General features: G+C 34.4%; 1 protein-coding gene and 1 non-coding gene across 2 annotated transcripts; one reads left to right on the forward strand and one right to left on the reverse strand.

Moving 5' to 3' along the window:
• Nucleotides 1-4,123: 4,123 nt before the first annotated feature.
• On the reverse strand, nucleotides 4,124-21,029 carry LOC127668187 (solute carrier family 22 member 22-like). The gene is made up of 10 exons (XM_052161691.1): nucleotides 20,631-21,029; nucleotides 16,603-16,706; nucleotides 15,227-15,381; nucleotides 14,607-14,775; nucleotides 13,761-13,884; nucleotides 12,056-12,171; nucleotides 10,711-10,925; nucleotides 9,753-9,861; nucleotides 4,423-4,626; nucleotides 4,124-4,193 (listed from the first exon to the last, which is right to left on the reverse strand). The coding sequence occupies exons 1-10, from the start codon at nucleotides 21,027-21,029 to the stop codon at nucleotides 4,124-4,126; spliced, it is 1,665 nt and encodes a 554-aa protein (XP_052017651.1).
• Nucleotides 7,140-7,212, forward strand: Trnak-uuu (transfer RNA lysine (anticodon UUU)). Its single transcript has one exon. It is a non-coding gene; the product is annotated as a tRNA-Lys (tRNA).
• Nucleotides 21,030-25,963: the final 4,934 nt, after the last annotated feature.

The raw sequence follows: 25,963 nt of genomic DNA on the forward strand, positions 1-25,963 counted from the left end.
GCATTATAGCATAAAAATGGTTGTAGATATATCTTATAATCCTACAGGTCAAGTAATGGTAGAGAGATCTGACAGATTTTAAATGAAATGCTCATAAAACAGAAAAGGGATATAGAATCTCCCAAAGATAGTTTAAATAATACTTTATAAACATTAACTTTTTAAAATGCCAACTAGACAGCACAGTGGCTGAAAAGCCCTAAATTTTAGAAAGGGCTGCTGAATTAGATCAGCATAAGCATATGATATATCTCAGAATGGGAGACAGAACATAAATTGCACTGGGGAAGAGAATATGCTCTTGTATCAACAGGAGACGAAAGCTAGATATTCCTTCCAAGTTGATAAAAATCAGATGTGCCATACCCAGAAGATGTAGGCTGCACCTATGAAGGAAAACACAAAGCAGAACAAAACAGGTAATATCAATGTCTGATGGCTCTAAGATTGGCCAAGACATGAAAATGTCTTCAGCCAGGACATCAGCTATGCATAACCAATAAATCTGATTGTCTACAGAATCCTCAAAATTTATCATGCCATCCTTTCAAATGGCTTTGAAAGAAATTATATTCTAGTTTAGTTACAAAGTACAAAATAACTTAGAAAGACAGATGCCTTACCTTCTCAAAGAGAAAAAAATTATCTTTAGTTGAACTGTGCACACTGCACATTCCATTCATGTTATTACAGAAATGTATGTTACCTTTGAGAGTTTTATATTTACAGACAGCAAGAAAGTCAATATAGCCCTGACAAGATTTTCCTCAGGGATGCTGAGATGCCAACCTCAGCTTTCAGGGCTGTCCTGAAGCTCCTAGTTTTTACTATTCTGCTGAGACATTACTTACACCTTTACCTCCCAGACGTGTGGTGTCTCTGATTATCATGGAATCCTTAACATTAACAGGGAGTAAAATATGGACATTATTATACATACAAGCCTTATAATCATAGCAGCCATGGACACTCCTGGAGGTTCATGCCTGCTGGCCCTGTCCCAGGGGCAAAAACCACGTCATTGTATCCCTACCAAGGCCATGCTGGACCCAGCATTTGTTAATTAACCATAGTTCAGTTTCAGAATTCTCAATTTTTCCCTTTTTCGAGCTCTTCTGTTTGCTTTGTGGATTTACTTTCAATATTGTTATGATACCTGTAACTTTCCTATGAATGAGAAAAGATTAAATCTTATTTTGCATAACAATTCTTATATACAATAGAAAAAGGGACTTCCTTGGCTGGAAAGAGAACATCTACTACAAGAATACTAGAGTCTGAAATCATGGAGAAAGCAAACTGGTACTCACCTGGATGGTTCGTTCGAACTGTATAACTTTCATAGTGCTGGAGGACACTATGCACACTACAGGGGGAAAAGTAGTAATCACTGTCACTCAGATGTAAATCCTGCAAAGTATTAAATCAACTGGTGTGACATGATTATGTTCACTGCTACAATGGTGGCATAAATATTGTGGGAGTAACCAAGTCAAATTTACATGGATGTAAGGTCAGTGAGCTAATAGTGACCTGGCACAATTTAAGAGATCAAGAACTTTTGAGTAGATTGGTCAGAGAGCCTAGTGCTACTATTCCATTAAATAATATAGCACTGAAATAATTCCAAATGGATTATTGATATACCCTTTATATCAATCCATTAAAAATGCTTTTCAGAGAAGTTTTTCTTTCAGTAGATGGCAATTATTACAGAGATTTTCACCTGTTCATCATGCAGAGATTAGGAAACTGTAAAGTTCTAGACTCTAAATAGAACATACACACCACACTCCTCACAAGGCTCAGAAATCTTAGCAGGCATGGAGGAATATTTTAAGAGTCAGAGTGGTGGATATGTTCAAGGAAATGCTTTGTTTTCCTGACACAACAAAGCAGTCGAATATATTAATTCACAGTGTTTGGAACAACATGCAAAGCATCTGGGAAAACTTGGGCACAAAATCTTACCACTAACTGAGAAGTTAATAGCATTTTATAACTGGGGTGTTTCCTTTAATAGTGTCACAGTTCAACCACAGAATAGGCAGGCCCTAATCCCAAAAATAGTTGGGCAATGCTAACAGGACTCAATGGAAAGGGCTGGAAGGAAAAGGGAAAACCTGAAAGTTAGGTGGGTAGGGAGGCAGAGTGGGAGAAAGGGTAGGTATGAAATGAAATGAAGAGGGTTAATTGAGATCAAAATTCATTGTATGAAATTTCAAGGAATTATTGCAATACTATTTTTAGAAATTAATGCACAAAATAGTGTTTGAAAAGAAGATAAGGAAATTAATACAAGGACGAAGTTGAAAGAAGAAATGATGGAAATAATCACATGAGTAAGTAATAAAAATAAAAGAACAAATCAGCAAAGGCCAATGAAAATAAAGAAAAAATATAATAACCAAAAAGATGAGAATAAAGAAATAAGAGAAAAAAATTTTGCAGTTGAATAAAAGATAATTGAAATGAGGAGAGCAGAAAAGAGAAAAGACTAAATAGTTAAATATTAAAAATTGAGTATTAGGACTTCTATCTGAAATCCATGTGCTTGGAAGACTGAAGCTCAAGTAACACAAGCCTCAGGCTAGGCTGACCCTATAGTGAGAACCAAACTTTACAAAGAGCATAGAAAAAGAAAGAGGGTGAGGAAATTAGAAAGAAAAAAGAAATGAGAAAATAAGAGAAAATTACAATAAAATTAGATTGAAAACTTGTTTGTAAATATTTAAAGCAATCTGATCTGTTCAAAGGCTCTGTAAGGAATGAGAGAGGGTCAGTCGCTGTCCACCAGTCTGCTCTTCCTAACAGAGAGAACGATTGGCAAGCTTTCTACCAGCCTGCCAACTGCTCTGAAGTCCCCAGAATACATCTCTGACCCGCTTCTCATTTATCATCTCTCAAGGCTACCACTTCTAGGAGTCGTTTCATGACCTTTGCTTGGAAGTCCCGAACGCAGATCAATGGAGAGGCTTCGAGTTCCAACCCAAAGACTCAGATGAATCATTTCAAAATGGCGTCTCATTCCATCAATACAGCCAAATGCCAGGGATAGAGGAGAGAACTCGGCATGAGCATACTACAGATGATGAGACTGTGTTTCTGCTTAGTGTTGGCACTACTTCAATGCTGTTTTCTGAACCTTACACTATTTCTTTCACCTTTGCCATAGTCTATAGCCCAGTTGCTTTCAGGTATATTGGTTGTTGAAGCTCTCTCTGTCCCTCAATTCTAAGCTACAAAATGTCAGGTTTTCTGTTTTTGTTTGTCTGTTTGTTTGTTTTCATGATTCTGTCTCCTCACTTCAATACTTTTCCACTGCAAAAACACCTGGAGCTGTGAGACGTTGGTGGATGTTACAAGTTAGCCATGGTTCTATATTTCTAACAGTTAAACACTGGGAATGGGATGGTGGGTAAACAAACTCACATGTCACACAATGAATTGCACGTGTGTGTGTGTGTGTGTGTGTGTGTGTGTGTGGGTGGGTGGGTGGGTGTTACACAGAATGAAAAAAATTAGAGTATGAGGTTTATAAGCAGTTTCTCATTGAGCAACTATAAGCATACTAACAAATGCATAGTGTGTTCTCTCTCCAAATATACATTATTTTCATTTTTCATAGAGAAGACAGCATTCTTCCTACTAAAAAAAGAAAAACCCCAGAAATAGCACATTTATCTTCTAAGTGATTATCATGTTGTTGAAAGTCTATATGTTTATAATGCTGATTCTTGTCAAGATTTTCAAATCAAAATAGACATAGTTCAGGACAAACACAAAGTAAGATTCAGTTGTGGTTTTCCTTTTTGTTAGTCTATTTGTTTGCTTGGAGAGTTTTTTCTCAGTTATTAATTTTAAAAACAATCTGTTCCATTTAATATTATACAAAGTATTTATTGCACATATTTGTTTTAAAATTTTCATCAAAGGAACCTCTCTACTCCAGTATTTAATAAAGTCTTAAGATCTATATTATGGATTGGCTGAGGGATTTGTTTTTGCAATAGGTTCATTTAATAAGTATGTCCGTGAATGCCAATCAATGGGCGAGGTCTCTAGGGTACAGAAAAGAATAAAGAGGATTTATATGGATGAAATCCTGTGGGTCTTGGCTTCTTTAGCACTCGGTAGTTTCCAAGAAGTCTTGAACTTCTTTTTTACTGATGTTTTTGCTTGTCGATCTTTTCCTGGAATCAAAAAATTAAGTTTTTTAAAGCATCAAGTGGACATAAAAGTGTAACAGAGATACTAAAATATACAAATAAAGTTTATTTGTACTGCATAAGACATTACACATCTCTCTTAAAATGTTCAGACTTCCCAACATATCATTTTTCTTTCTATAATTTATTTTTTATTCAATTTACATATAAATCACAGCCCCCTTCCATCCTCTTCCCCAACATAAAATCTCACCTTTTCTCCATATCCTTGATAATGTCAATAAATGGACGATTTACGGTCTCTGGCAGAAAGTAGATGTTGATTGTCATCACGATGGGTACGACTCCATAGAGAATCATGGGAAGATGCACAAAATACTTTCTAGTAACAAGTGTTAGTGCAGACAGTACTACTGCTAAGCGAGCAACAGTTATATAAACACCATTTATAGTTGTCCTGCAAAGAGACCAGAGATGCAAAGCCTGAATCTACAAGCTTGGTCTTAATTGTACCATTTTCAGTACAGATATCTGACATCACCCATGATCTATCTATCTATCTATCCATCTATCTATCTATCTATCTATCTATCTATCTATCTATCTATCTATCTATCTATTTATCTATCTATCTAAATGCCTTCTAAAGTTCTATAACAAGCATTATTTTCAAATAGACACAGAGTTTTTGCATTTCTTGAACATACTATAATGTGTTAAACTATAGTTTTTGTTGTCAATAGAGTATACACTACATTGTGATCTTTAGCATTCTCATGTGCAAAATGAATGAAATAGATATTGTATCTATTAGGGTTACTTGATAAAACAAGATAAGTTAAATTTAAACTCAAATACAAATATTATTTTAGTAAGTAGTATCCAACATTTATTTACTTACTGTTTTATTTACACCAAAAAATCCTGATATCTATATACATTTTAAATTTAATGAATTGACCCTACTTTCTTCCTTTTTCTTTTCAGGTTAAGTTCTGTCCTAGTACATAGACTGTCAATGAAAATTTTAGCAAAAATAGTTTATAAACTAGAGATTTTCTACTTGGCTGATAGCGCTTTCTTATAGAACTTTAGAAAATAAAATGTTGCAAAAAAATGAAATCTAAAGAATAAAATATAACTTGACAATTTGAATCCAAGTAAGATTAGGATTGCATCTCATTTTTTCAAAAAAATTACATGAAATTGCCATTTTACATGTATTTTATAATTTGTCTTCTACACAAATCAATGCATTTTTCCCAAGTGGGCATATTTAAATGGACATTAAATTATAAATGTTAAAATTAATTACTAAGTAAATTAATGAAGCCCTCAGAAAACCATTGGTTTATTTGGAATAAGAAGTGGATACTGGGCAGTCTGGCGGTTCCTCCGAAAACTGGGCACCTCACTTCCAGAAGATCCTGCTATAACACTCCTGGGCATATACCCAGAAGACTCCCCACCATGTAATAAGGATACATGTTCTACTATGTTCATAGCAGCCCTATTTATAATTGCCAGATGCTGGAAAGAACACAGGTATCCCTCAACAGAAGAGTGGATGCAAAAAATGTGGTATGTCTACACAATGGAGTACTATTCAGCCATTAGAAACAATGAATTCATGAAATTCTTAGGCAAATGGATGGAGCTAGAGAATATCATACTAAGTGAGGTAACCCAGACTCAAAAGGTGAATCATGGTATGCACTCACTAATAAGTGGATATTAACCTAGAAAACTGGAATACCCAAAACATAATCCACACATCAAATGAGGTACAAGAAGCAAGGAGGAGTGGCCCCTGGTTCTGGAAAGACTCAGTGAAACAGTATTCGGCAAAACCAGAATGGGGAAGTGGGAAGGGGTGGGTGGGAGGACAGGGGAAGAGAAGGGGGCTTACGGGACTTTCGGGGAGTGGGGGGGCTAGAAAAGGGAAATCATTTGAAATGTAAATAAATTATATCGAATAAAAAAAAAGAAGTGGATACTGGGATAGAAATAGCTTCAGGGAATTATATTCCAATTACAAATGGTAAACTTTTGCACATGTAATATAAAGCATAGAACCTACACATGCAAATTATATATTGATGACAAAATTGACTAAGAGGGTTCATTTACAGTTAACCATATGCTAATTTCAGTTAATTAATTATGTTAATATTATTCTCCACAAATAATAATAACATTATAATTTTTTATTGCAATTTTTACATTTATTTGTTTGACTGTACATATCCTGCAGCATATCAATGGAGGTTAGAGAACAGCTTCTGAAAGTAGGTTCTATTCTCTACCACATGTTTCCAGGGATCCAACTCAGCTTTTCAGACTCAGTGGTGTTAAGTGCTTTTACCCACAGAACCATCTCCTAGGCCTTTATTTTACAATATTTTTAAAAAGATTTTTATATGTATATGTTTGTCTGCATGTACGTATGTGTACCACATGGGTACTTAAGTCAGGAGAGGCAACCTATCTCCTAGGACTTGAGTTACAGAAGATTTTTGAGCTACTGTATAGGTTTTGGGGCCAAATTTGGATCCCATGTAAAAGCAGAAAACACTGCTCAATGCTAAACCATCTCTCCAGCTCCCAATTTAACTTTTGATTTTTTAAATAAAATTCAATGATTTTTAAAGTCAAACATTCTAACTACCACATAATCCAAATTAATTTTTATTTTGAGATAGGGTTTCTCTGTGTAGCTCTGGCTACCCTGGAACTCACTTTGTAGACTAGGCTTGAAATCAGTGATTTTCCTGCCTCTGCATCTTGAATGTTGGAATTAAAAGTGTGAGCCACTACACCCAGCTCAGATTAAGTTGTTTTTTTTTAATTTTTTTATTCGATATAATTTATTTACATTTCAAATGATTTCCCCTTTTCTAGTCCCCCACTCCCTGAAAATCCCGTAAGCCCCCTTCTCTTCCCCTGTCCTCCTTTTAAAAAGAAGGAAGAGCCCGGATAGCTCAGTCAGTAGAGCATCAGACTTTTAATCTGAGGGTCCAGGGTTCAAGTCCCTGTTCGGGTGCTAAGTTTTTTTGTGGAAATCTGCATTTACAAACAATCATTGTTAGGCTGTATCGTTTGATAAGAGCATTATAATAACAAAAAAGAAAGAAGAATCCATGGGCGGTAATAGATAAATGATGTACCTGAATTATTGAGATGGCTAATGTGGCAGGAAGGCTTTAAGGATGCATATTTATCCAATAAGATAACAACCTACACATACAAAATATGGTGCCCCTCTCTTCATAACTCAACAAAATCCTTCTAAAAAGTTAGCTTTTATCAGGTAAATTCAAGGTTGTCTAACAATCATGTCTTACTGCTGGATGCCCTGTATCCCACCAAGAATGTCATTAACTCCACTACTGAAAAACAAAACCATATGTTTTTTTTTTTTTAATTTAAGGGAATGGAATCCCTGACAGATATATAAAAATATACTCATTAAGATGTTTTGTTATTTGGGTGGTTCGAAAAATCAAAAAATGTCCATTCACAATGGAGAGTTTTGTCTTAAGAGAATATGTAATATTTGTTAAGAGTAATCGAAATTTTTTGGCTGAATAATTAAAATAATTAGTAGGGAAAGCGGGTTATATCTAATTGAGTTGAGAAAGGGTTACATGACATATTCAAACAAGATTCTTGCCAAGACACTAGTTTATGCTCCACAAATTGACAGCAAGATCCCATCGCTGAAGACAATACAGATAACTCATTGAACATGGAGAGGTTGAGCTGCTGCCTACTTAAAGCCTTCACTCCTACTTCCCAACCTCTTTGATACAGAAAGGTACTTTGACCTACAATGATGGCCCGCCTGTAAAACATGCTAAGGCAATGGTGGCACAAAGCTGGTGGGGTTAATCAAACAATGCCTGATTCGACATATGGCATATCGTGTGAGAAAATAATGTATTTTTACTAAAAGGAAAAAGAGGAAGAAGAGGAGGAGTAAATATTCATCACAAACAAATGTAAATAATGAAATAACAAGCAGGATTTTTAGTAACTTCCAAAACAAGTTGTCTGATAGCTCGCACTATACATGAAATTGTCAAATGTTTTGAAATTCTCTATTGAAGAGAGAAAACTTAAAAAGTTTTCCCATTAGTAATAGAAAATGTGTCCATAAGGAATACAGAGGTGAGTGTTATCTTTGGCAAACAAACATAAGGAACTCATTTTTGTAAGGTAAAGGCTCAGCTTTGAACATCTGAAGCTCTAATGTCCTTGAACACGTATGAGTGATTAGGGCTGTATTATAGGTCATTGTGCTATATGCCATCCATTCTTTAATATGCAACATTTTGTTTTTGTACACAAAAACATCTTCAGGAAAGTACCTTTTCAAATTTTGTAAACAAGTGGTCTTTGAGCCATCAAAGATGTAAAATAATAGGCTAGGCTAGGATATTATTTTAAGCCCAATGAGATAGAGTAAGAAGAAACTAGTAGTCTGTGTGCTGAAATTTTTGTATGTAACCAGAGTTTTTAAAATGCAATGATGTAGAAGGAGATGGGAAGATTTTACAGAATATTTTTACCTGCTAAATTATTCTTTCAACTGCTGCCTAAATGTCTACTTATCTCTAACATTGTGGGAGGACACTTTCTGTTTACCTTATTTTTAAGTTAGCTTATGAGATAATGGCTTTAGCTATGATGCTTTCATACATAGGTAATTATGTTTAGTTGTTATTCATTACTCTCTCCTCCCTCTCCCCCTTCTAATCCCTGGGCTCACTGGTCCTTCCCCCACAGCTGTCCCACCTTCTGTTTTCATGTAATATGCACTTCATTGCATTCTCCTTTTCCTCTCCTCTTGTATTTTCCCTTCTGTTTTCTACTTGTATGACCTATACACACAAACATAAACACACACACACTCATGCACATATTACATCATATCACATCAACCTCACTCGCCTTTACACAGGTTGTACTGCTTAGTTTTGTGTCAAATTGACTCAAGGTAAAGTCATTGAAGAAGAGGGAACTTCATTTAAGAAAATGCCTCCATAAAATCAGGTTGTAGATGGGTCTCCGATGCATTTTTAAAATTAGTGATTTTGGGAGAAAGCCTAGCCCATTGGATTGTATCATTCCTGGGCTGATGGTACTGGCTTCTTTTAGAAAGCAGGCTGAACAAGCTATGTGGAGCAAGCCGTAAGTACTCCTCCATGGTTCCTGCCCTGCTTGAGTTCCTGTCATGACATCATTTGATGGTGAAACTGTGATGTGGAAGAATAAGATGAATAAACCTTTACCTCTCTGAGTTGCTTTGGTCATGGTGTTTCATCACAGCAATAGTAACCCAACCAAGACACAGGACATCTAAGCTATGAGTCAGCATGCACTTTATAGGCCTAACAAATCTATAGACTATTCCATCCAACAGAAACAGAATGCACATCTTCTCAACACTCCATAAAACTTTTTTTGAAGTAGTCTAAATGGTAGAAATGCCTTGTAAAATAACACCCATTTTACTCATTAAAATTTTCTAGAATGTTCAATAGTATTCAGAATATGGACCATTGCAGTTTCTTTTCTTACCTGAGTGCCACTGGCATGAGTTCATTGCTGTAAGCTGTGCTTACACTACAGAAAGCTGCAAAAGATCCTTTTCCCAAAATGAAAATAATAAGGCGCAAGATGTGCATCTCTGCAAGCAATGTTAAAGGGAGAAAATGCTTATTCTATCAATATTTTTTGACCTCTAATTCAAAAAACTTAAAAATAGTTTTTTACATATTAACTACTAAACTATTATCTGGAATCAAGTACTACTGTTTTATGAAAATACACATTCTGATTATGGTTCCCCTCCTATAACTCTTCATAGATCCTCTCTACTTCTCTACCCACCCAAATCTACATCCTTTTCCGCACTTTATTGTTAGAAACAAAAAAGGCATCTTAAAAATAAAAATAATAACTCAAGAAGTTAGACCCCAGGGAACCAAATAACCCTATTTAAAAATGGGGTACAGATCTAAACAAAGAATTTTCACCTGAAGAAATTTGGATGGACGAGCGGCACCTTAAGAAGTGCTCAACATCATTAGTCATTAGGGAAATGCAAATTAAAACAACCCTGAGATTTCACCTTACACCAGTCAGAATGGCTAAGGTCAAAAACTCAGGAGACAGCAAGTGTTAGCAAGGATGTGGAGAAAGAGGAACACTCTTCCCCTGATGGTGGGGCTGTAAGATGGTACAACCACTTTGGAAATCAGTCTGGCTGTTCCTCAGAAAACTGGACATGACACTTCCGGAGGACCCTGCTATACCTCTCCTGGGCATATACCCACATTCACGTATCTATACATTCACATCTAGCATGAACACACACTCACACACCTGTATAATTAAACATGAAATAAATATTCAAATAAATAGGGTCTAGTGTTCTTTTAGGCAGTAGAGCATGAGTTATATTTTTGTATTTGAAAATCTAAGTCTACATGGATATACATTAACAGTAAGATTCTGAACACTGATGAAGTCTCACCTTCAGGGAGAAATATGTTGATGGTAATACAACTTCCAGTTGCAAGGAGCAGAAAAGCAATTAAAGGACGACGGCTTGCATTTTTTAATGTAAAATATGTGAGTGATTTACTGGGTATGTCTATCATTCCTAGGAGAATCTGGGTCAGGAATATATTCTTTCCCAACATTTGAACATCCAACAAGAGGCCAAAAATGCTGAAAAATTCTGCAAAACTGGGAGAGAACACACAGAGGCATTCAACCAACTGAGGAAACAAAACATTTTATTATAGTGTGTGTGTGTGTGTGTGTGTGTGTGTGTGTGCGCGCGTGCGTGTGTGCGTGTGCATGTGCGTGTGCGTGCATGTGTGTGTGTGTGTGTGTGTATGTGTGTGCCTGTGGGTGTGATTTGGCTCATCATTTGCTTTAAAGATACAACTAAAATAAAATTTCAAGTATTGCATAAAATTGAGTTTTGTAATGTTACAGAGCCTACTTAAGAGGAAAGCATAAAAATAAGATAATTATGGAAATGATCAATAAATTGAGCAGAGTTTATAAGGAAACTTATATTTAAAACATTCTTAACTTGGTTTACTGCTTTAATAGACTCTACATTTGATGTGTGTCAAGTCCTGGGCAGGGAGTATGAAGCTGTCTTTAGTGATCATTTTCTATATAGAAAACAAGGGACTGAAAATCTGCATCTTGTAACTCTTGAAACAGTGCAAGAGTATATCATGTAAGATGTGTATATTTAGGAAGGTCAAATAATTTATCCTGAGGTCCTTTTTCTTTTCCTGAAATTTGAGTTAGAAGTAAATTCACTGGAGAAAGCTGCAGTTGTCGTGTACAAATGTATTATCACTTGCAATGGTCCTGCCGTACTGGTCTCATATAATTGCCTAATGTGTTGCAAAGATGTTCATTTGTAACATCTGGAGATCACAGAAGATCTCAAACTTTGAGAAAAACTTGAAATTTTTGTAGATTTGATTTCAATGTTATGCATTGAGGCTTACTGCTCTAAAGTATAAATAAAATTGTTTGATTTCGTTTAAAACCTGCTTTATTGTTCTCATTATTTAGCGAAACTTAGTTGAGGTCTAAATTGCCTTTTTAATTTCATGCTTATATTTCTCCAGTTTCTGTAAATTACAACCATCCTATGAACCATTTAAAAAATCATGACCCATGTAAGTTGCTTTTAATCCTTCCCTACATATATTTATAATTTGGTTTCTAGTGTCTTGAATAAAGGGTAAAGGAGAAAGTTGTTGACCCCAGGCATTCCTCAAAGGGCTTAGCATGATGCTGAAGCAGTTGAATATATGATAGTGAAGGGAGGAGGGTAAAGTACTCACATTAAAATGGCATTACAAACCACTATTTTACGTATCATAGGGTTAATAATGATGTCGTTTATTCTAAAATGCTTTCCGGTTGAATTTACATCTTCCTTAAGTTTGGATTTCAAGTCCTTCAGAATGAAAAAAGATCAAGGCAACATATTTAGGTTGAACAGAAGCTTGAAACAAATTCTCCACAAATTATATTTCACTCTTCCATGCTGCTATACTCCGTCTATGACTAGCTCATAAAACCAGAGTGGCACTGATCATACTCCAACCAGCTAAAAGAAAAATAGGAATGGCAAGATCACTTAAAGTGAGGGCACTTGCCACCAAGCCTCATGACTTAAGTCCAACCCCAGCACTCACAGTTCAAGTCTAGAAGTGACTCCCATATATTGTCCTCTGACCCTCATATGACCTTCCTTGCAAGGGTATGCCCCCAATACATATATACAAAATGAATAATAAGTACAATTAAAATTTTTGAAGCAAATAAGTAAAAAATGAAGATAAATTAATAAATGTTTAAATGAAAAACTAGATATTATACATGCTGTGAAACTGTTTCCTGGTAAAATATAAAATTACTTTCTAATAATTCCTAAATTGTTTTTTACTAGAAACTATTGGAGCAGACTAGTCTGACATAGTCATAACTAGATATGTTATATGACATAGTCTAATGCTCAAACTGACTGACTGCTGTCAAACTCTTCCTAGGAATCCCCACTGAATCAGTTACATTTGATGATGAGTCAAGTCCTGTACCTGATTAACTACCAGAAAAATTACAGTTAATTTTTTATTGTATCTTTGCAGATTTTTACATATCTTATATCGCTGTTAACTTATGTGAAATTAATTTTTTCAGCCAAATTCTATATTAAATATTAACTTTTATACTCAACTTTTTAAATGATTTTTAATTAGATCTTTTTCTTTTCTTATTTTTATTATTTATGAACACCACATCATGAACTCTAATCACACTCCCTATTCCTCCCAGGTCCATCCCCTCCCCTTGTAACCACACCCATAAAGAAGAAGAAGGAGGGAGAGGAGGAGGGAGGAGGAGGAGGAGGAAGGAGGAGGATGAAGGAAGGAGGAAGGAGGAGCAAGGGGGAAGGAGGAGGAGAAGAAGCAGGAGGAGGAGGAGGAGAGGAAGAGGAGGAGGAGGAGAAGGAGGAGGAGGAGGAGGAGGAGAAGAAGAAGAAAGAAGAAGAAGAAGAAGAAGAAGAAGAAGAAGAAGAAGAAGAAGAAGAAGAAGAAGAAGAAGAAGAAGAGAAGGAAGGAGAGGAAGAAGAAGAGGAGGAGGAGGAAAGAGGAAGAGAAGGAAAGAGGAGGAGGAGGAAGAAGAGGAGGAGGAGGAGCCCAATTTGTGCTGTTCCTAGCATTGTAAATAACACTAAATAAAATCAGCAGATTGTATTTATATATTTAGATGTTCATATATTACAACGACAATTAAAGAAAAAAAGAGGCTGTGAATCATGGGGAGTAGGAAGGGGGTGTCATTGAAGGAGGAAAGTGAAGGGGGAAATTACACATTTTAATTAAAATAGACATTTTAAAGAGGTAGTAATGATACTCATATTACTTAAGTCTATCCCCAAATTCTTCTAGTTCTTGAGTATGTTTGCCTATAATTTCACTGTGGTTCTTATTATTTGATAGCAACAGGAATGTAAAGATAATGGTAATGTGTGTCTAGTACCTCAATGGATAGACTTTGTGCAAAGTCTTTCTTCCCATTGATGGAGGCAATTCTCTGGAGCTCCTTCCATGCTTGATCTGTTTTGCCAGTGATCATAAGCCACCGGACTGATTCTGGCATCCAGCTGTTTAAAATGCAGTGAATAGAAGGGGAGGTCATATTCCAGTCCAATGACATTCCTGTTGTATCCAGGAAAAGAATAATCTTATAGAATATGATTCCTCCTAGCAATAGATGACATCCCAGGGTCTAACTAACCTTTGAATTATTATTACCACTGCCATACCCTGTTACTAAGCATTTTAACACTGTTTCTCAGCTAAAAAATATTTATTCTTAAGAAAGGAGGAAATACTTGATTATTAAAATCTAAATGTTTTTTAGTACTTAAAAAATTCACTTCAACTTTAAAGAACAACAAAATAATACTAATTTTACATTGTTTCTTGAAAATGATATCTTGTGTTTTATTTCTAAGAAGACTAATTAAAAATTTAAAGAATTCCAGTGTAGTTGTTTTCAGAAAGAAGGCTGTTTTGTGTTTGCTTTAAGAGGGATCAAAAAAGATCTTTTTTTAAACCTCTCTGTCCTTCGCTGAAAATAGATTTTCCTGTGACTTGATCTCAGCAACCAAGAGAAAAATAGATTAATACCTGAGTGAAATGTTGAGCCACCATTCACTTTATTTTATAAATAAACTGAAGGATTTTATTTGCTGCATATTACACTTAAAATAGCTTAGTGCACATGAGTAAATGGTAGATATTCCTCAGTGGCCATAACACCGTCACTATGTATTACAGTCATTGATATGAAATGGAATAGGATATATCAAAGTGTACATACCAGAAAAACATAAAAAAGATGAAGTAGGTCAAGGCAAATATAAGTTGGAGTAAGTGCCAATCCGAAATCACATACGCTAGTGCCCCAAGTCCACCCAGGCCAATACTGGCGCACAGTCCATTGAGCACTATGGTTGTGGCATACCACTGTACTGGTGTTTCTTCTATAACTAAAAGAAAAAAAAGAGCACTGTATTAGTTTGTATTTTACTGGTATGTTATCACCATGACTAATATTGACTTAGGGAGGGAGGATTTTTCTTTCTTATCTTAGAGCTTATAGATCATCATAAAATGAAGGGCAGGAATTTGAAAGCAGGAACTGAAGCAGAGGCCATGGTGGACTGCTTCCTAGCTGGCTCTCCATGGTTTTCTCAGGGGATATGGGGCCACTCACATTAGGCGAGGAGCTCCAAATTGATCATTAATCAAGAAAATGTTCCATATACTTGCTTATAATCTATTCTATGGAGACATCTCATCAACTGAGGTTCCTTCTTCCCAAATGGGTCTATCTTGTGTCAAGTTGACAAAAACTAGCCAGCACAATATCTAACACTTTTTAAGAAAGATGGCTTCAAGAATATAGGATAATACTTGTACAGATCAAGGCAAACTTACCAAGGGTAAGAGAAGTGATGATAATAGTACTTGAGGAGGCTGATAACAGGAATCTCAAAACACAGTAAAAGGAGAAATTGGGGGCAAAGGCACAGCAGGTCCCCAAAACCCCATAGGCTAGGCAACAAAACATCATCAATGGCTTCCTTCCAAACCTATGGTTACAGTTAAAAGAGTAAAAGATCTAACAACTTGTTATATACACATTTTAGCATATTCCCAGAATACCCTTATTACTTTTAGATGCTTGTTTTCTGGAATGCATATACCATCATAACAAAACAAAGTCACAATCTTTACATAAGTGTCACTATATAGAGAGTCACTATATTTATGTGTCTAATATAGCAGTTTTCTATTTCTGAGCTGCACCATCACTTCAAGTACGTTTTACATTTTAAGCTCTTTTTAAACAGTTGTGTGTGTGTGTGTGTGTGTGTGTGTGTGTGTGTGTGTGTGATGCATGCAGGCACACGTGGAGACCAGAAGGTGATATCTGAATTGAATTGAGGTCCTCTGAAAGAACTAGCACTCACTACTGAACTGTCTCTCTAGCCCCATCATTTAAGTTTCAATACTAACTGTTCTTTCTTGCAATGCATATCCACACATATTAATTGGATTACATCCTTCCTCATAAATATTAATAACTAACATTATTATTCTCAAAAATAACATTATTCTTAAACTGTTTGTTTTAAAAATCTGTCTCATTATTTATCTGTGTGTGACAACTTATATATTCTTAATTTTATATTTTTCTCTCTAAAACTTTTCCAGAGCACTCATAATACTCAGTTTTTGTTTTTTTGTTTGGTTGGTTTTGGGGTTTTTTGTTTGTTTTGTTTTGTTTGTTCGCCTACTGTCATGAAATTTCTTGTAGATGCCAAGTAAGTGAATTTTCACAAATGAATTCTTTAATCATACTACAGAATTTTAAAATGTGAAAATGCATATAGCATTTTGAATTGCCACAATTCTCTTTTTCTCCTTGATACCAAACTTAAGAAAAAAAATTGAGATTCAGTTCTTAAAAATTTAGCTACTTAGCATTGTTTCCCATTGCTAAATATATGCTTTTTATTAATAATATTTGTTATATGACATTTTGTGATGTTTTTATGCCCTTACACTTTTTCCATCTACCAACTGTTCATTTTTTTATGAGCCAGTTCAAAGTTTACTTTCATTGGACACCTATCACATTGATGGTTGTCTTCCAAAGTTGGTTATTTCCTTGAAACATATCTACCATGTATATTGTATACCCTCTCCCCAGCTTCTTTCAATGGTCATAATTTTTTAGTAAAAACATGTAGTCTTTAAAAACAGTTTCATAGCTGTTTCCTTGTCAAAAAAATAAAAATGAAACTTACCTGTCAGCAACAATGCCACATAGAGGACCAGCCAGCAAATGCCCTGCCAAAGAGGTGGCTTGAGCATAGTACTTGAATGACTGGAAATCGCATACTAAATCCCACTGTAAAAGAGTGAACAAGATGATTATAACTTGAATAATTACGTATAGTATTTGAAAAGAGACCTCAAGTAAAGCAAGAGGATAAACTTGTTGAATAATGAGAAGCGGTCTATGATTAATGTTTAACGTTGACAGTAATTGTATCTTAGGTAACTTGGGGTCATACATGTCATTGGCCCTGGGGGAGAACCTGCCACTATTATTTTACTAAATGTACATAATATCCAGCTAGCTGCTAAAGACTTACATCGTAAGCATAGATTCATGCATCTGCCACTTCTTGCCAGAGCATTTTCTGTCAGGAACCATCTAGGAAAGCCTAAGCTGAAAGGTGGCCTTTCTGGACGTTGCCCACACTGTTGCATGGACTAAGATGGCTGAGCTCTAAAAGTGAAGATCCCAAGGAGACTCCATCGCAAGATTGCATCTTGCAGCTGATATGCCTTTCCTGTCATTATTAAATTAATATAATAATCCCTGTGCATTAGTCCACCCTATTGAGCAGATTTTCTACAGATCAATATAAATATGAACTTTCAAGAATTAATGCGGTTTAGATGAATAAATGATTTTAAAGAGTTCCTGATTTGATTCAAATAATCTTAGGAAGAAAGTTTTAAGCGATCAGATACTATTGTGGATGCCAACAAGTGCTAGCTGACAGGAACCTGATATAGCTGTCTCCTGAGAGGCTCTGCCAGTGCATAACAAATACAGAAGATGAAGTACATAGCCAACCAATGGACTGAGCACAGGGTCGCCAATGGATGAGCTAGAGAAAGGACCCAAGGAGCTGAAGGGGTTTGCAGCCCACTAGGAGGAACAACAATATGAAACCAACCAGTAACCCCAGAGCTTCCCAGGACTAAAACACCAACCAAAGAATACACATGGAGGGACACATGGCTCTAACTACATATATATATCAGAGGATGACCTTTTCAAAAATCAGTGAGAGGCCCTTGATCCTGTGAAGGCTTGATGCCCCAGTGTAGGGGAATGCCAAGTCAGGAAAGTGGTAGTGGGTTGATTGATGAGCAGGGGGATGGAGGATGGAATAGGGGGATTTCAGAGGAGAAATAAGGAAAGGAGATAACATTTGAAATGTAAATAAAGCAAATATCTAATAAAAAAGGTTGTTTTAGTTGTTTTGCTAGAAAGATGTAATAAAGTTAGAATCAAGAATAGAATGTGCCCACTCCTCATATTATAAGACTACATAATAATAATATATAATGAATTTTCATAATTATACTAAAAAAAGAGAAGTAGGCTTGAGACAATTTGTGTTCAAGGAAAAGCATTCAAATCCAAGGAAGAAGAGACGGGTGTGAACCATGATAAGCCAAGGCCACATAAAAACTGCGGCTTTGGACTTATAATGACCTAATAGCATCTAGCACTGCTTTGAACTTAATATCAACATCCTTTTGTAACTTCCCTTTTATATAGCATTTTTTTGTATATAAAAAGGCCAGAGAAAAGAAATAAAGATGATAGGGTGGCTTAGAAAGTTATTCCACATACATACATACATACATACATACATCTACAAACACATATATGTCTGCTTGTTTACATGTACATATGTAGGTATATGGGTATGCAAGTAAAGTAAGCATGCATGACACATGTGGAGTTGGTTGAAATGGATGGCTAGGCACAATCACAGTGTATTTATAAAGGATTTAAAGTCTTTTCTTTGTAACATTTTATCTAAAAGCTATAAAAACATAAAAACAATAAATAGAAGGCAGGGCAGCCATTTTTTAATTTCTATGCATGTGTTTGTGTGAGTGTGTGCTCTGTGAGAATGACTACTTTTTTTCTGTTGTGCCTCTTTTCTGTTTGCCCGTCCAGAGAAGGGCAGGAATAAATAAATCCTTTACCTAATCCCAACAGGTGTTAATTCATTTGAACTCACTGGCTTCTGGTGACAGAATAACAAAGAATTAAGGAGAGTAAATATTATTAATACTAAGCAACTTTTACTTCTACAAAGCCAAGTTTTGCCCCACTCCACACTTCCTTGGCTGCCTCCTGGAGAGAACAAGTGCTCAGGCCTGCTCCCAGCCATTTCTATTCATCATTGATGATCAACAAAGATATCCAGTATTTGTCAACATACATTAAAAGAGGAAAACCAGAATATTCAGCCTTAATTGGAACATATATACTATATACCCCAATTAAGATTTCATATATTAAGGTATTTCTATCATAATTGATATTCAAGGAACATTTCTAAAGGTTTTTAGTGCTATTTCTCCTTTCCTTTGTTCTGTTCCTTCATCTATTTTCCTGAACCCCAAATTAACCTTTTTTATTTTATTACTACTTATAAACTTTTATACCAGTCCATTCTATCTCACCTCCCTTGAAACACTCTCCCCATGGCCCCTTAGCAATTTCCTGACCTATTTTGTTATTCAAAATAAAACACATATATGTGAAGATTCAAAACTACATTTAAGGATGAGAAAAAGCATGCAATACTTGTCTTTCTAGTTCTTACTCAGAATGATAGTTCCCATCTCCATCAATTTACCTGTACATTTCATAATTTCATTTTTCTTAATAGTTTAATAATATTCTTTAATGGTCATGCAACTACAGCCAATGGAGGGAGTTAAATTTTCTTCATCTGTGTTCAACAATTTCAACCTTCAATGTAGAAGACATCCCTATCCTTTATAAGATACTTGTCTTACTCTAGAAGCAGGTTTGGGACACATGAAATAACAATTTCTAACAAGAGATATGTCCACTGGTGCTAGAATATGATGATTTAATTATCATGGAATAACTAATCACTTTCCACCGGATTTGAGGCCTGCTTCACAGGGGGAAATTTCATGCTTGGTATGGTAATACTGGTCAGAATCCCAGGGCTGAGGAGGTCATAGACCCTAGGGTAGAACCTGTTACTGTGAATTTGTTCAATGATAATAGTCTTAAATTGCCTTCCTGTGGTAGAATAAGATGACTCTTGAATCACATGTTTGAATATTTGCCTCCCATTTGCTAGAAACTCTTGGGGAAGAATATTGAGGTAGGGCCTTGTTGTGTCACTGGGAGTAGAAACTGAGATTTCAAAAGACTCATGAGAGTCCCAGTGATTGCTGTCTGTCCCATGGTTGTGGAACAAAATGTGAGTGCTCACATGTTTCCTTACTCCTTCATTATCGACTCTTAACCTCTGAAACCATAAGCCAAAAAGAACTTTCTTTTATAAGTTGCCTTAATTATGGCGTTTTATCGCAGCAATAAAAAATTAACTTATGTACATATAAATATTTGTGTGTATACCTATATACCTGATGACTGTCATTATTGCTAAGAAAAGCTTCTTTTAGTAGGCAGCAGTCAATGGAGAAACACATATTTGTAGCCATTTCAAATCTGAATAGTTATCATCTAATGGGAAAAGTTAGAAATTTTAATAATTATGTTCAGATGACATCATTAACCAAAATGTTCCCTAAAATAGTATATAAAGTAACACTGCAATAAATATTAATAAACTGAAATAAAAAGCTACTCAACAGTAAAGAATAGATCTAAGATTTTTCAACCAAATAAGGCAAGCCATATGAATATACTACTGACCATAATATCTGAATACAATCACCACATTATGTTAAACCCTTTGTAGCCTGGTGGTGGTATTACTTTTTTCAAATATAGGGATATTTAAAGTATGTATTTACACATACAGACACACATGTACATACAAACACACACATGTACACACAAAAACACACAGACACAGACAGACAGACAGACACAAACACACACACACACACACACACCTTATCTCCTTCCTTAGTCTCAAAGTTTTGTGAAAACTATCTTACATCTCAATACTGCATGTCAGGGTTCTATAGTCAATTCACTAGACTTCACTAGATATAAGCATCTTACCTCAGTGACAATGGTAGAAGTAAAAACACTGTGGTCATATGTCCATCCATCTAGGCACGGCTCAGTCTCTAGCTCAGTATTGTTAGAAATTGATATATTAGAAACTAAGAATTGCCACTGGGTGTGCTTAAAGCGTCTGCATTGCTCAGGTTTCTGGTTTGGGCCCATTGGGATGGAGATCTTTATCAAAGCTTCAGTAGTCAAGTTCATGGCAGTACCATTTTCAGATCTTGAATTGTCAAGGTTTATACTGCAGTGATGAGCAGGGATGGCTGCTGTAAAATTCTCCATGACATCATGAGGAGAATTTACCATAGATAAAATGTTGAGAAACACGATCAGCCAAATATGAAATCTTCCATTATCACCTACATGATGTAGAATTTCATCAAAATCCATGGCGATTCTTGTAAATGCTAGATGTAGAGTCATAGATACAATTGTATAGAAAACACAAATTCAAAAATCACAACTTTATTAATTTAAAGACATATCTTTTCTAGACTAGATATTAAAAAATTGAAATAGTTATTATTTTCTCAGCAAAATGTACAATCCTTCCCTGAATATTAAAAAGTAATAAACAGTTCACTTCTTACAACATTGTCAGCAGTGTATTTTATTTCATAATGACAAAAAATTCAAAGGAAATATGTCTCTGATTTGGCAACTTATAGAATGAACTCCATTTTATAAATACAGGTAACATATAATGTAATGTATTCTGCTCAAATCTTGTGAAGTGGATTTTGAAAGATACTAACAACTAATACAATCTTTCTGCCCCCTGTGAGACTATGTCTTATAAAGCAGGAGAACTATACTATGAAATCTCAATACTACAGAAGCCTAACCAAAATCTGAGCAATGACAGTATCAGCTACCATGTTAATATGCACAGCAAAAATCTCCCAAGGCCTCGCCCCTAGATGAAGAACTGTATGCAATTAATAACTGCTGAGAGTGAGAGAATCAGGACCTTCCAGAAATTAATCCCCTTGATAGTTATGAGCGGCAAGTGGTCATCCCAATGTGTGTGTGTGTGCGTGTAAGCAACACTAAATGGACTGTTTTATTTATATATTTATTTGCATCATATATATATATATATAAATAATATTTTTAAAGAGAAAAAGCAAACAATAGAGTTAGTAAATGAGAATTGAAAAAGTATTTGAGGATAGAGAAAGGAGTTATACATAGAAGAGTGGGTTTTATATATAACAGGATATGATAATAGAGAATTAAAGATGACAAAATATTTTATTCACATAAATAAAATGTCATAATATAACCCATTAATGCAATTAATGATTGCAAATAGAAATGGAGATGAAATGCTAATATATAAACAAAGATATATCATATTCTTATATTCAAGGCATAAAATGCCATGGTTATATAATAATTCTAATAATCAGATTAAGCCAGGAGGTCATGGTGTATGCCTTTAATCCCAGCATTGGGGAGGTAAAAGCAGGTGGGTCTCTGTGTGTTTGAGGCCAGTCTGGTTTACAAAATGAATTCCAGGACAGCCATTGATACAAAAGAGAAACGCAGTCTCAAAAAACAAAACAGAATACCAACAAAAATCTTATATTTCTATCATGATATAAATATATATGTCTTCTATACTAACAGTTTGCAGCCTGCTTGTCTCACCATTGTGGCTTAGCAGCATCTTCCCATTTATCTGACCCCAATCACCTGAAAGCATCAATCTACCTTTAGGTTCTATAAATTCAATGGTTTTGTACTGTACATGTAAGTCACATCAAACAATATTTGCCTTTCAGTGTGTTGATGTCTTCCCACAAGATACTGTCATTCAGGACTATTTATATTTTCTTACATAGCAAGAGTTTCTTCTTTTTATACCTGAATAATAATAAAATAATATATAATATAATATAAATATAATCTATTACAATATTCTCATACTGCATTATATAATATGATATAATATACTTACATATCTATATATTATATAATATATATTTTATAATATATATGATAAAAAATATTTTTATTATATAGTATAGTGCAATATATAATAATATGATATAATCATATTGTATTATACAACTGTATGGTTGTATTATATTATATATAATATATATATTAAATTATACAGTAGAATAAAAGAAAGACTTTAAATCCTAATTGGAAGTTTGTCTTCAAATATATCAGTTTGTGCTCAAAGTCAGTAAATAAAAATAATTAAAGGTATACATTTGGGTGGTTTTTATAAGAATTAATAATATTCATATTTAAGCATTTTTGTTTTCTCAAAGTAAAGGTAGTGAAACTAGTTTCTAAATATATTTAAAAAGGGACATTGTAAAGTTATCTAACTCCATATTATATATAACATAATATATACATTCTTTGAACAGCTATATGTCTTTAAAAGAACTCAATATTCCAAATAATCTATAAAAATTACGACCAAGTCCAGCCTCAACAATAACAGATCCTCTCATATTTTGGAGCAGCTCATATAAAAGCTACAAGAAATACCAATATGGAGGCATAGTTTAAGAGTGGTGAGTGTTTGCATATTGGTCACAGAATGCAATGCAAATCAGCATCTCAACAAGGGACAATACTATGCAGATTCCTCAAAAGCACTTAAAAAATTTATCAGTTTTTTTTCTGTTTTTAAATACAAAGGAAGACACATTGATAAAATATTTGTCTCATATTCATTACTGAAATATTCACAATAGAAAGCTATGAGAACAAGTTAGTATCTATCAATGGAACTTAATTGCAATGAAAACTGTTTACACTTTGTTCAAATGACATGTTTATATAATTAATAAGTATATATGTTTATATTGATAGGAATTATGTAAATGTAAATAAAATATTCTCAAATGGTGTCTTTAAAAAGAAAAAGTAAGTTTATCCTTAGCATTGTGAAGGCCTTATTAATGTTTTTAAATTAATGTTATTAAAGTTTGTGGTATAGTCACTGTAAGCTCATTCCATAAAACTTCAAGGTCTTGTCAGATGATAAAGTTGAGGAAAGGAAAGATTAAGAAAGAGTTGTCCAGGTACAATGCTGGGGGAAAAAAGGTTAATAGCACAGATCAGGAATCTATCTGACTAGAACATGACTAAAAAGAATAATTAAAAAAAACAAAAACAAATCGTGAGTCAGGTTGAATGGGTTGAATCAGAATTGTGTCAAGCAGTTAACTTTACAATGTTCCTTTTTAAATATATTTAGAAACTAGTTTCACTAACCTTTCTTTGAGACTTAAACACAAAAATCATTGAAAGAAATTCAGGAGAATACAAAAGCCAATAAGGAGGAAACGCAAAAATCACTTAAAGAAATACAGGAGATCCTTGATCAACAGGCAGAAGTCATGAAAGAGGAAACACAAAAATCGCTTAAAGAATTAGAGGAAAACACAAACAAATGACAGAACTGAGCAAAAATTTTCAGGATCTAAAAACAGAAGTAGAAACAGCTAAGAAAGCACAAAGGGAGACAACTTTGGAGATAGAAAACCTTGGGAAGAAATCAGGGACTATAGATGCAAATATCAACAACAGAATACAAAAGATAGAAGAAAGAATCTCAGATGCCGAAGATACCATAGAAACCATGGACTCAACAGTTAAAGAAGATGCAAAATGCAAAAAGCTTGTAACCCAAAATATTATTAATTCTTATAAAAAACCACCAAAATATATACCTTTAATTATTTTTAGTTATTTACTGGCTTTGAACACAAACCTGTATGTTTTAAGACAAACTTCCAATTAGGCCTTAAAAGTTTGCTTTTATTCTACTGTATTATTTTACTTGACAAAATCAACAGTTAGCTGAAACTTCTAGATATTTGAAATTATATATATATATATATATATATATATATCAATTGCATTCATTGAATTATAATTCTATGCTCTACTTTGTTGACAAATTATAAGATCAAAACATACCACTATAACTTTTCAAGTTATAATTTTTAAAAAGTAAATGTAGGTAAGTACAATGAAAAACTATTAAAGTTTAGCAGGAAACTGGTATTTGTACTCATAATGCCAAAGGTAGCAATATAAAATCTTAAAATAGGAATTCTCATAATGTTGCTAATTGATTTATATTCATTCCAGATATGAGACACAAGGGCAACCAGTTTCCATATTTTTCATCTAAATAAAGATCTTTTTGATATGATGATTTAATTCCTTATTCTATATCAACCATTATTTTACATGCTATTTTAATAAAAACATGGAAATTTACCTCTATAGGACTTCTGTTGCACACAGCCAAATCACACATGGAGAAAAGCTATGTCTCTTTACCAAAGAGAAAAAATATCTACTAAATTGTTATAAAGTTACTAATTTACCCCTATTCCACTGTTCACTGGAGCTAACACACTGAAGTGGACTTTAGAGTTATTCGTGGTTTTTGGCTTAAAGTGATGTTAATGAGACACTGCATTAATGAGAAGTGTTGATGCTTAGTCACTCTATGGAGAAAAAAACAAACTGTAGTCCAGACAACGTCCAGGAAGGACCCAGGACAGGGACTAGAACAATGCCATGTAACTTTTTTTCAGTCTATATGTCTGTGTAGCTTTCTCTCATCACTGTCTTCTTTTCCAGCATTGATATTCTACCTGAATAAATTAAAAGTTTTAGAGAAAATTTACCTTAGGTAATCCATCATTTTTACCTGAAAATGACTTCATTTTTCTCTATTTTAAATGTTTCTATCATGCATACATTAAAGTATGATCATATTTATTCACACTTTCCCATCCTCACTCACTCATATACCTCCAAAATATCATTGTGCCAACTTAATGAATTTTATAATAACCCAATAAGGCCAGTTGCTGCTTTCCACGTGTTCATGCATGGGCAAATATACCCATGGCCATGTAATAAAAAAAATAGTTCTCCTATAGCTCCTATAGACCACTGAATCTTTAGAAATCATAAATCCAGTATATACGTACCTATGATACAAGCTAATTTATTACACAATAATTTATTCAATCCAGTTAATGATTTCTCAAGTTCCACTTGGTAATCTTCAACATATTCAACTAAATGAACTCTGATAATGAGTGCAACATTCACATTCCTATGGATTTGCTGAAGTCATGGACATAGAAATAGCTAACAGATTGATACTTAAATTTAACCCAATAATTTTATTAAATATAAATGCAATCCTAAATTGCCTTCTCTTCTAGTATTAATTTAAGTTCAGGATTTACATCCTCTTTTATATGAATTCCACAGTTTTTGTTATTTAAAGTATACATAATGAAATATTAAGTGTTTACTTTTGGAAA

Source organism: Apodemus sylvaticus, chromosome 17 (assembly GCF_947179515.1).
Source record: "Apodemus sylvaticus chromosome 17, mApoSyl1.1, whole genome shotgun sequence".
Classification (NCBI taxonomy): domain Eukaryota; kingdom Metazoa; phylum Chordata; class Mammalia; order Rodentia; family Muridae; genus Apodemus; species Apodemus sylvaticus.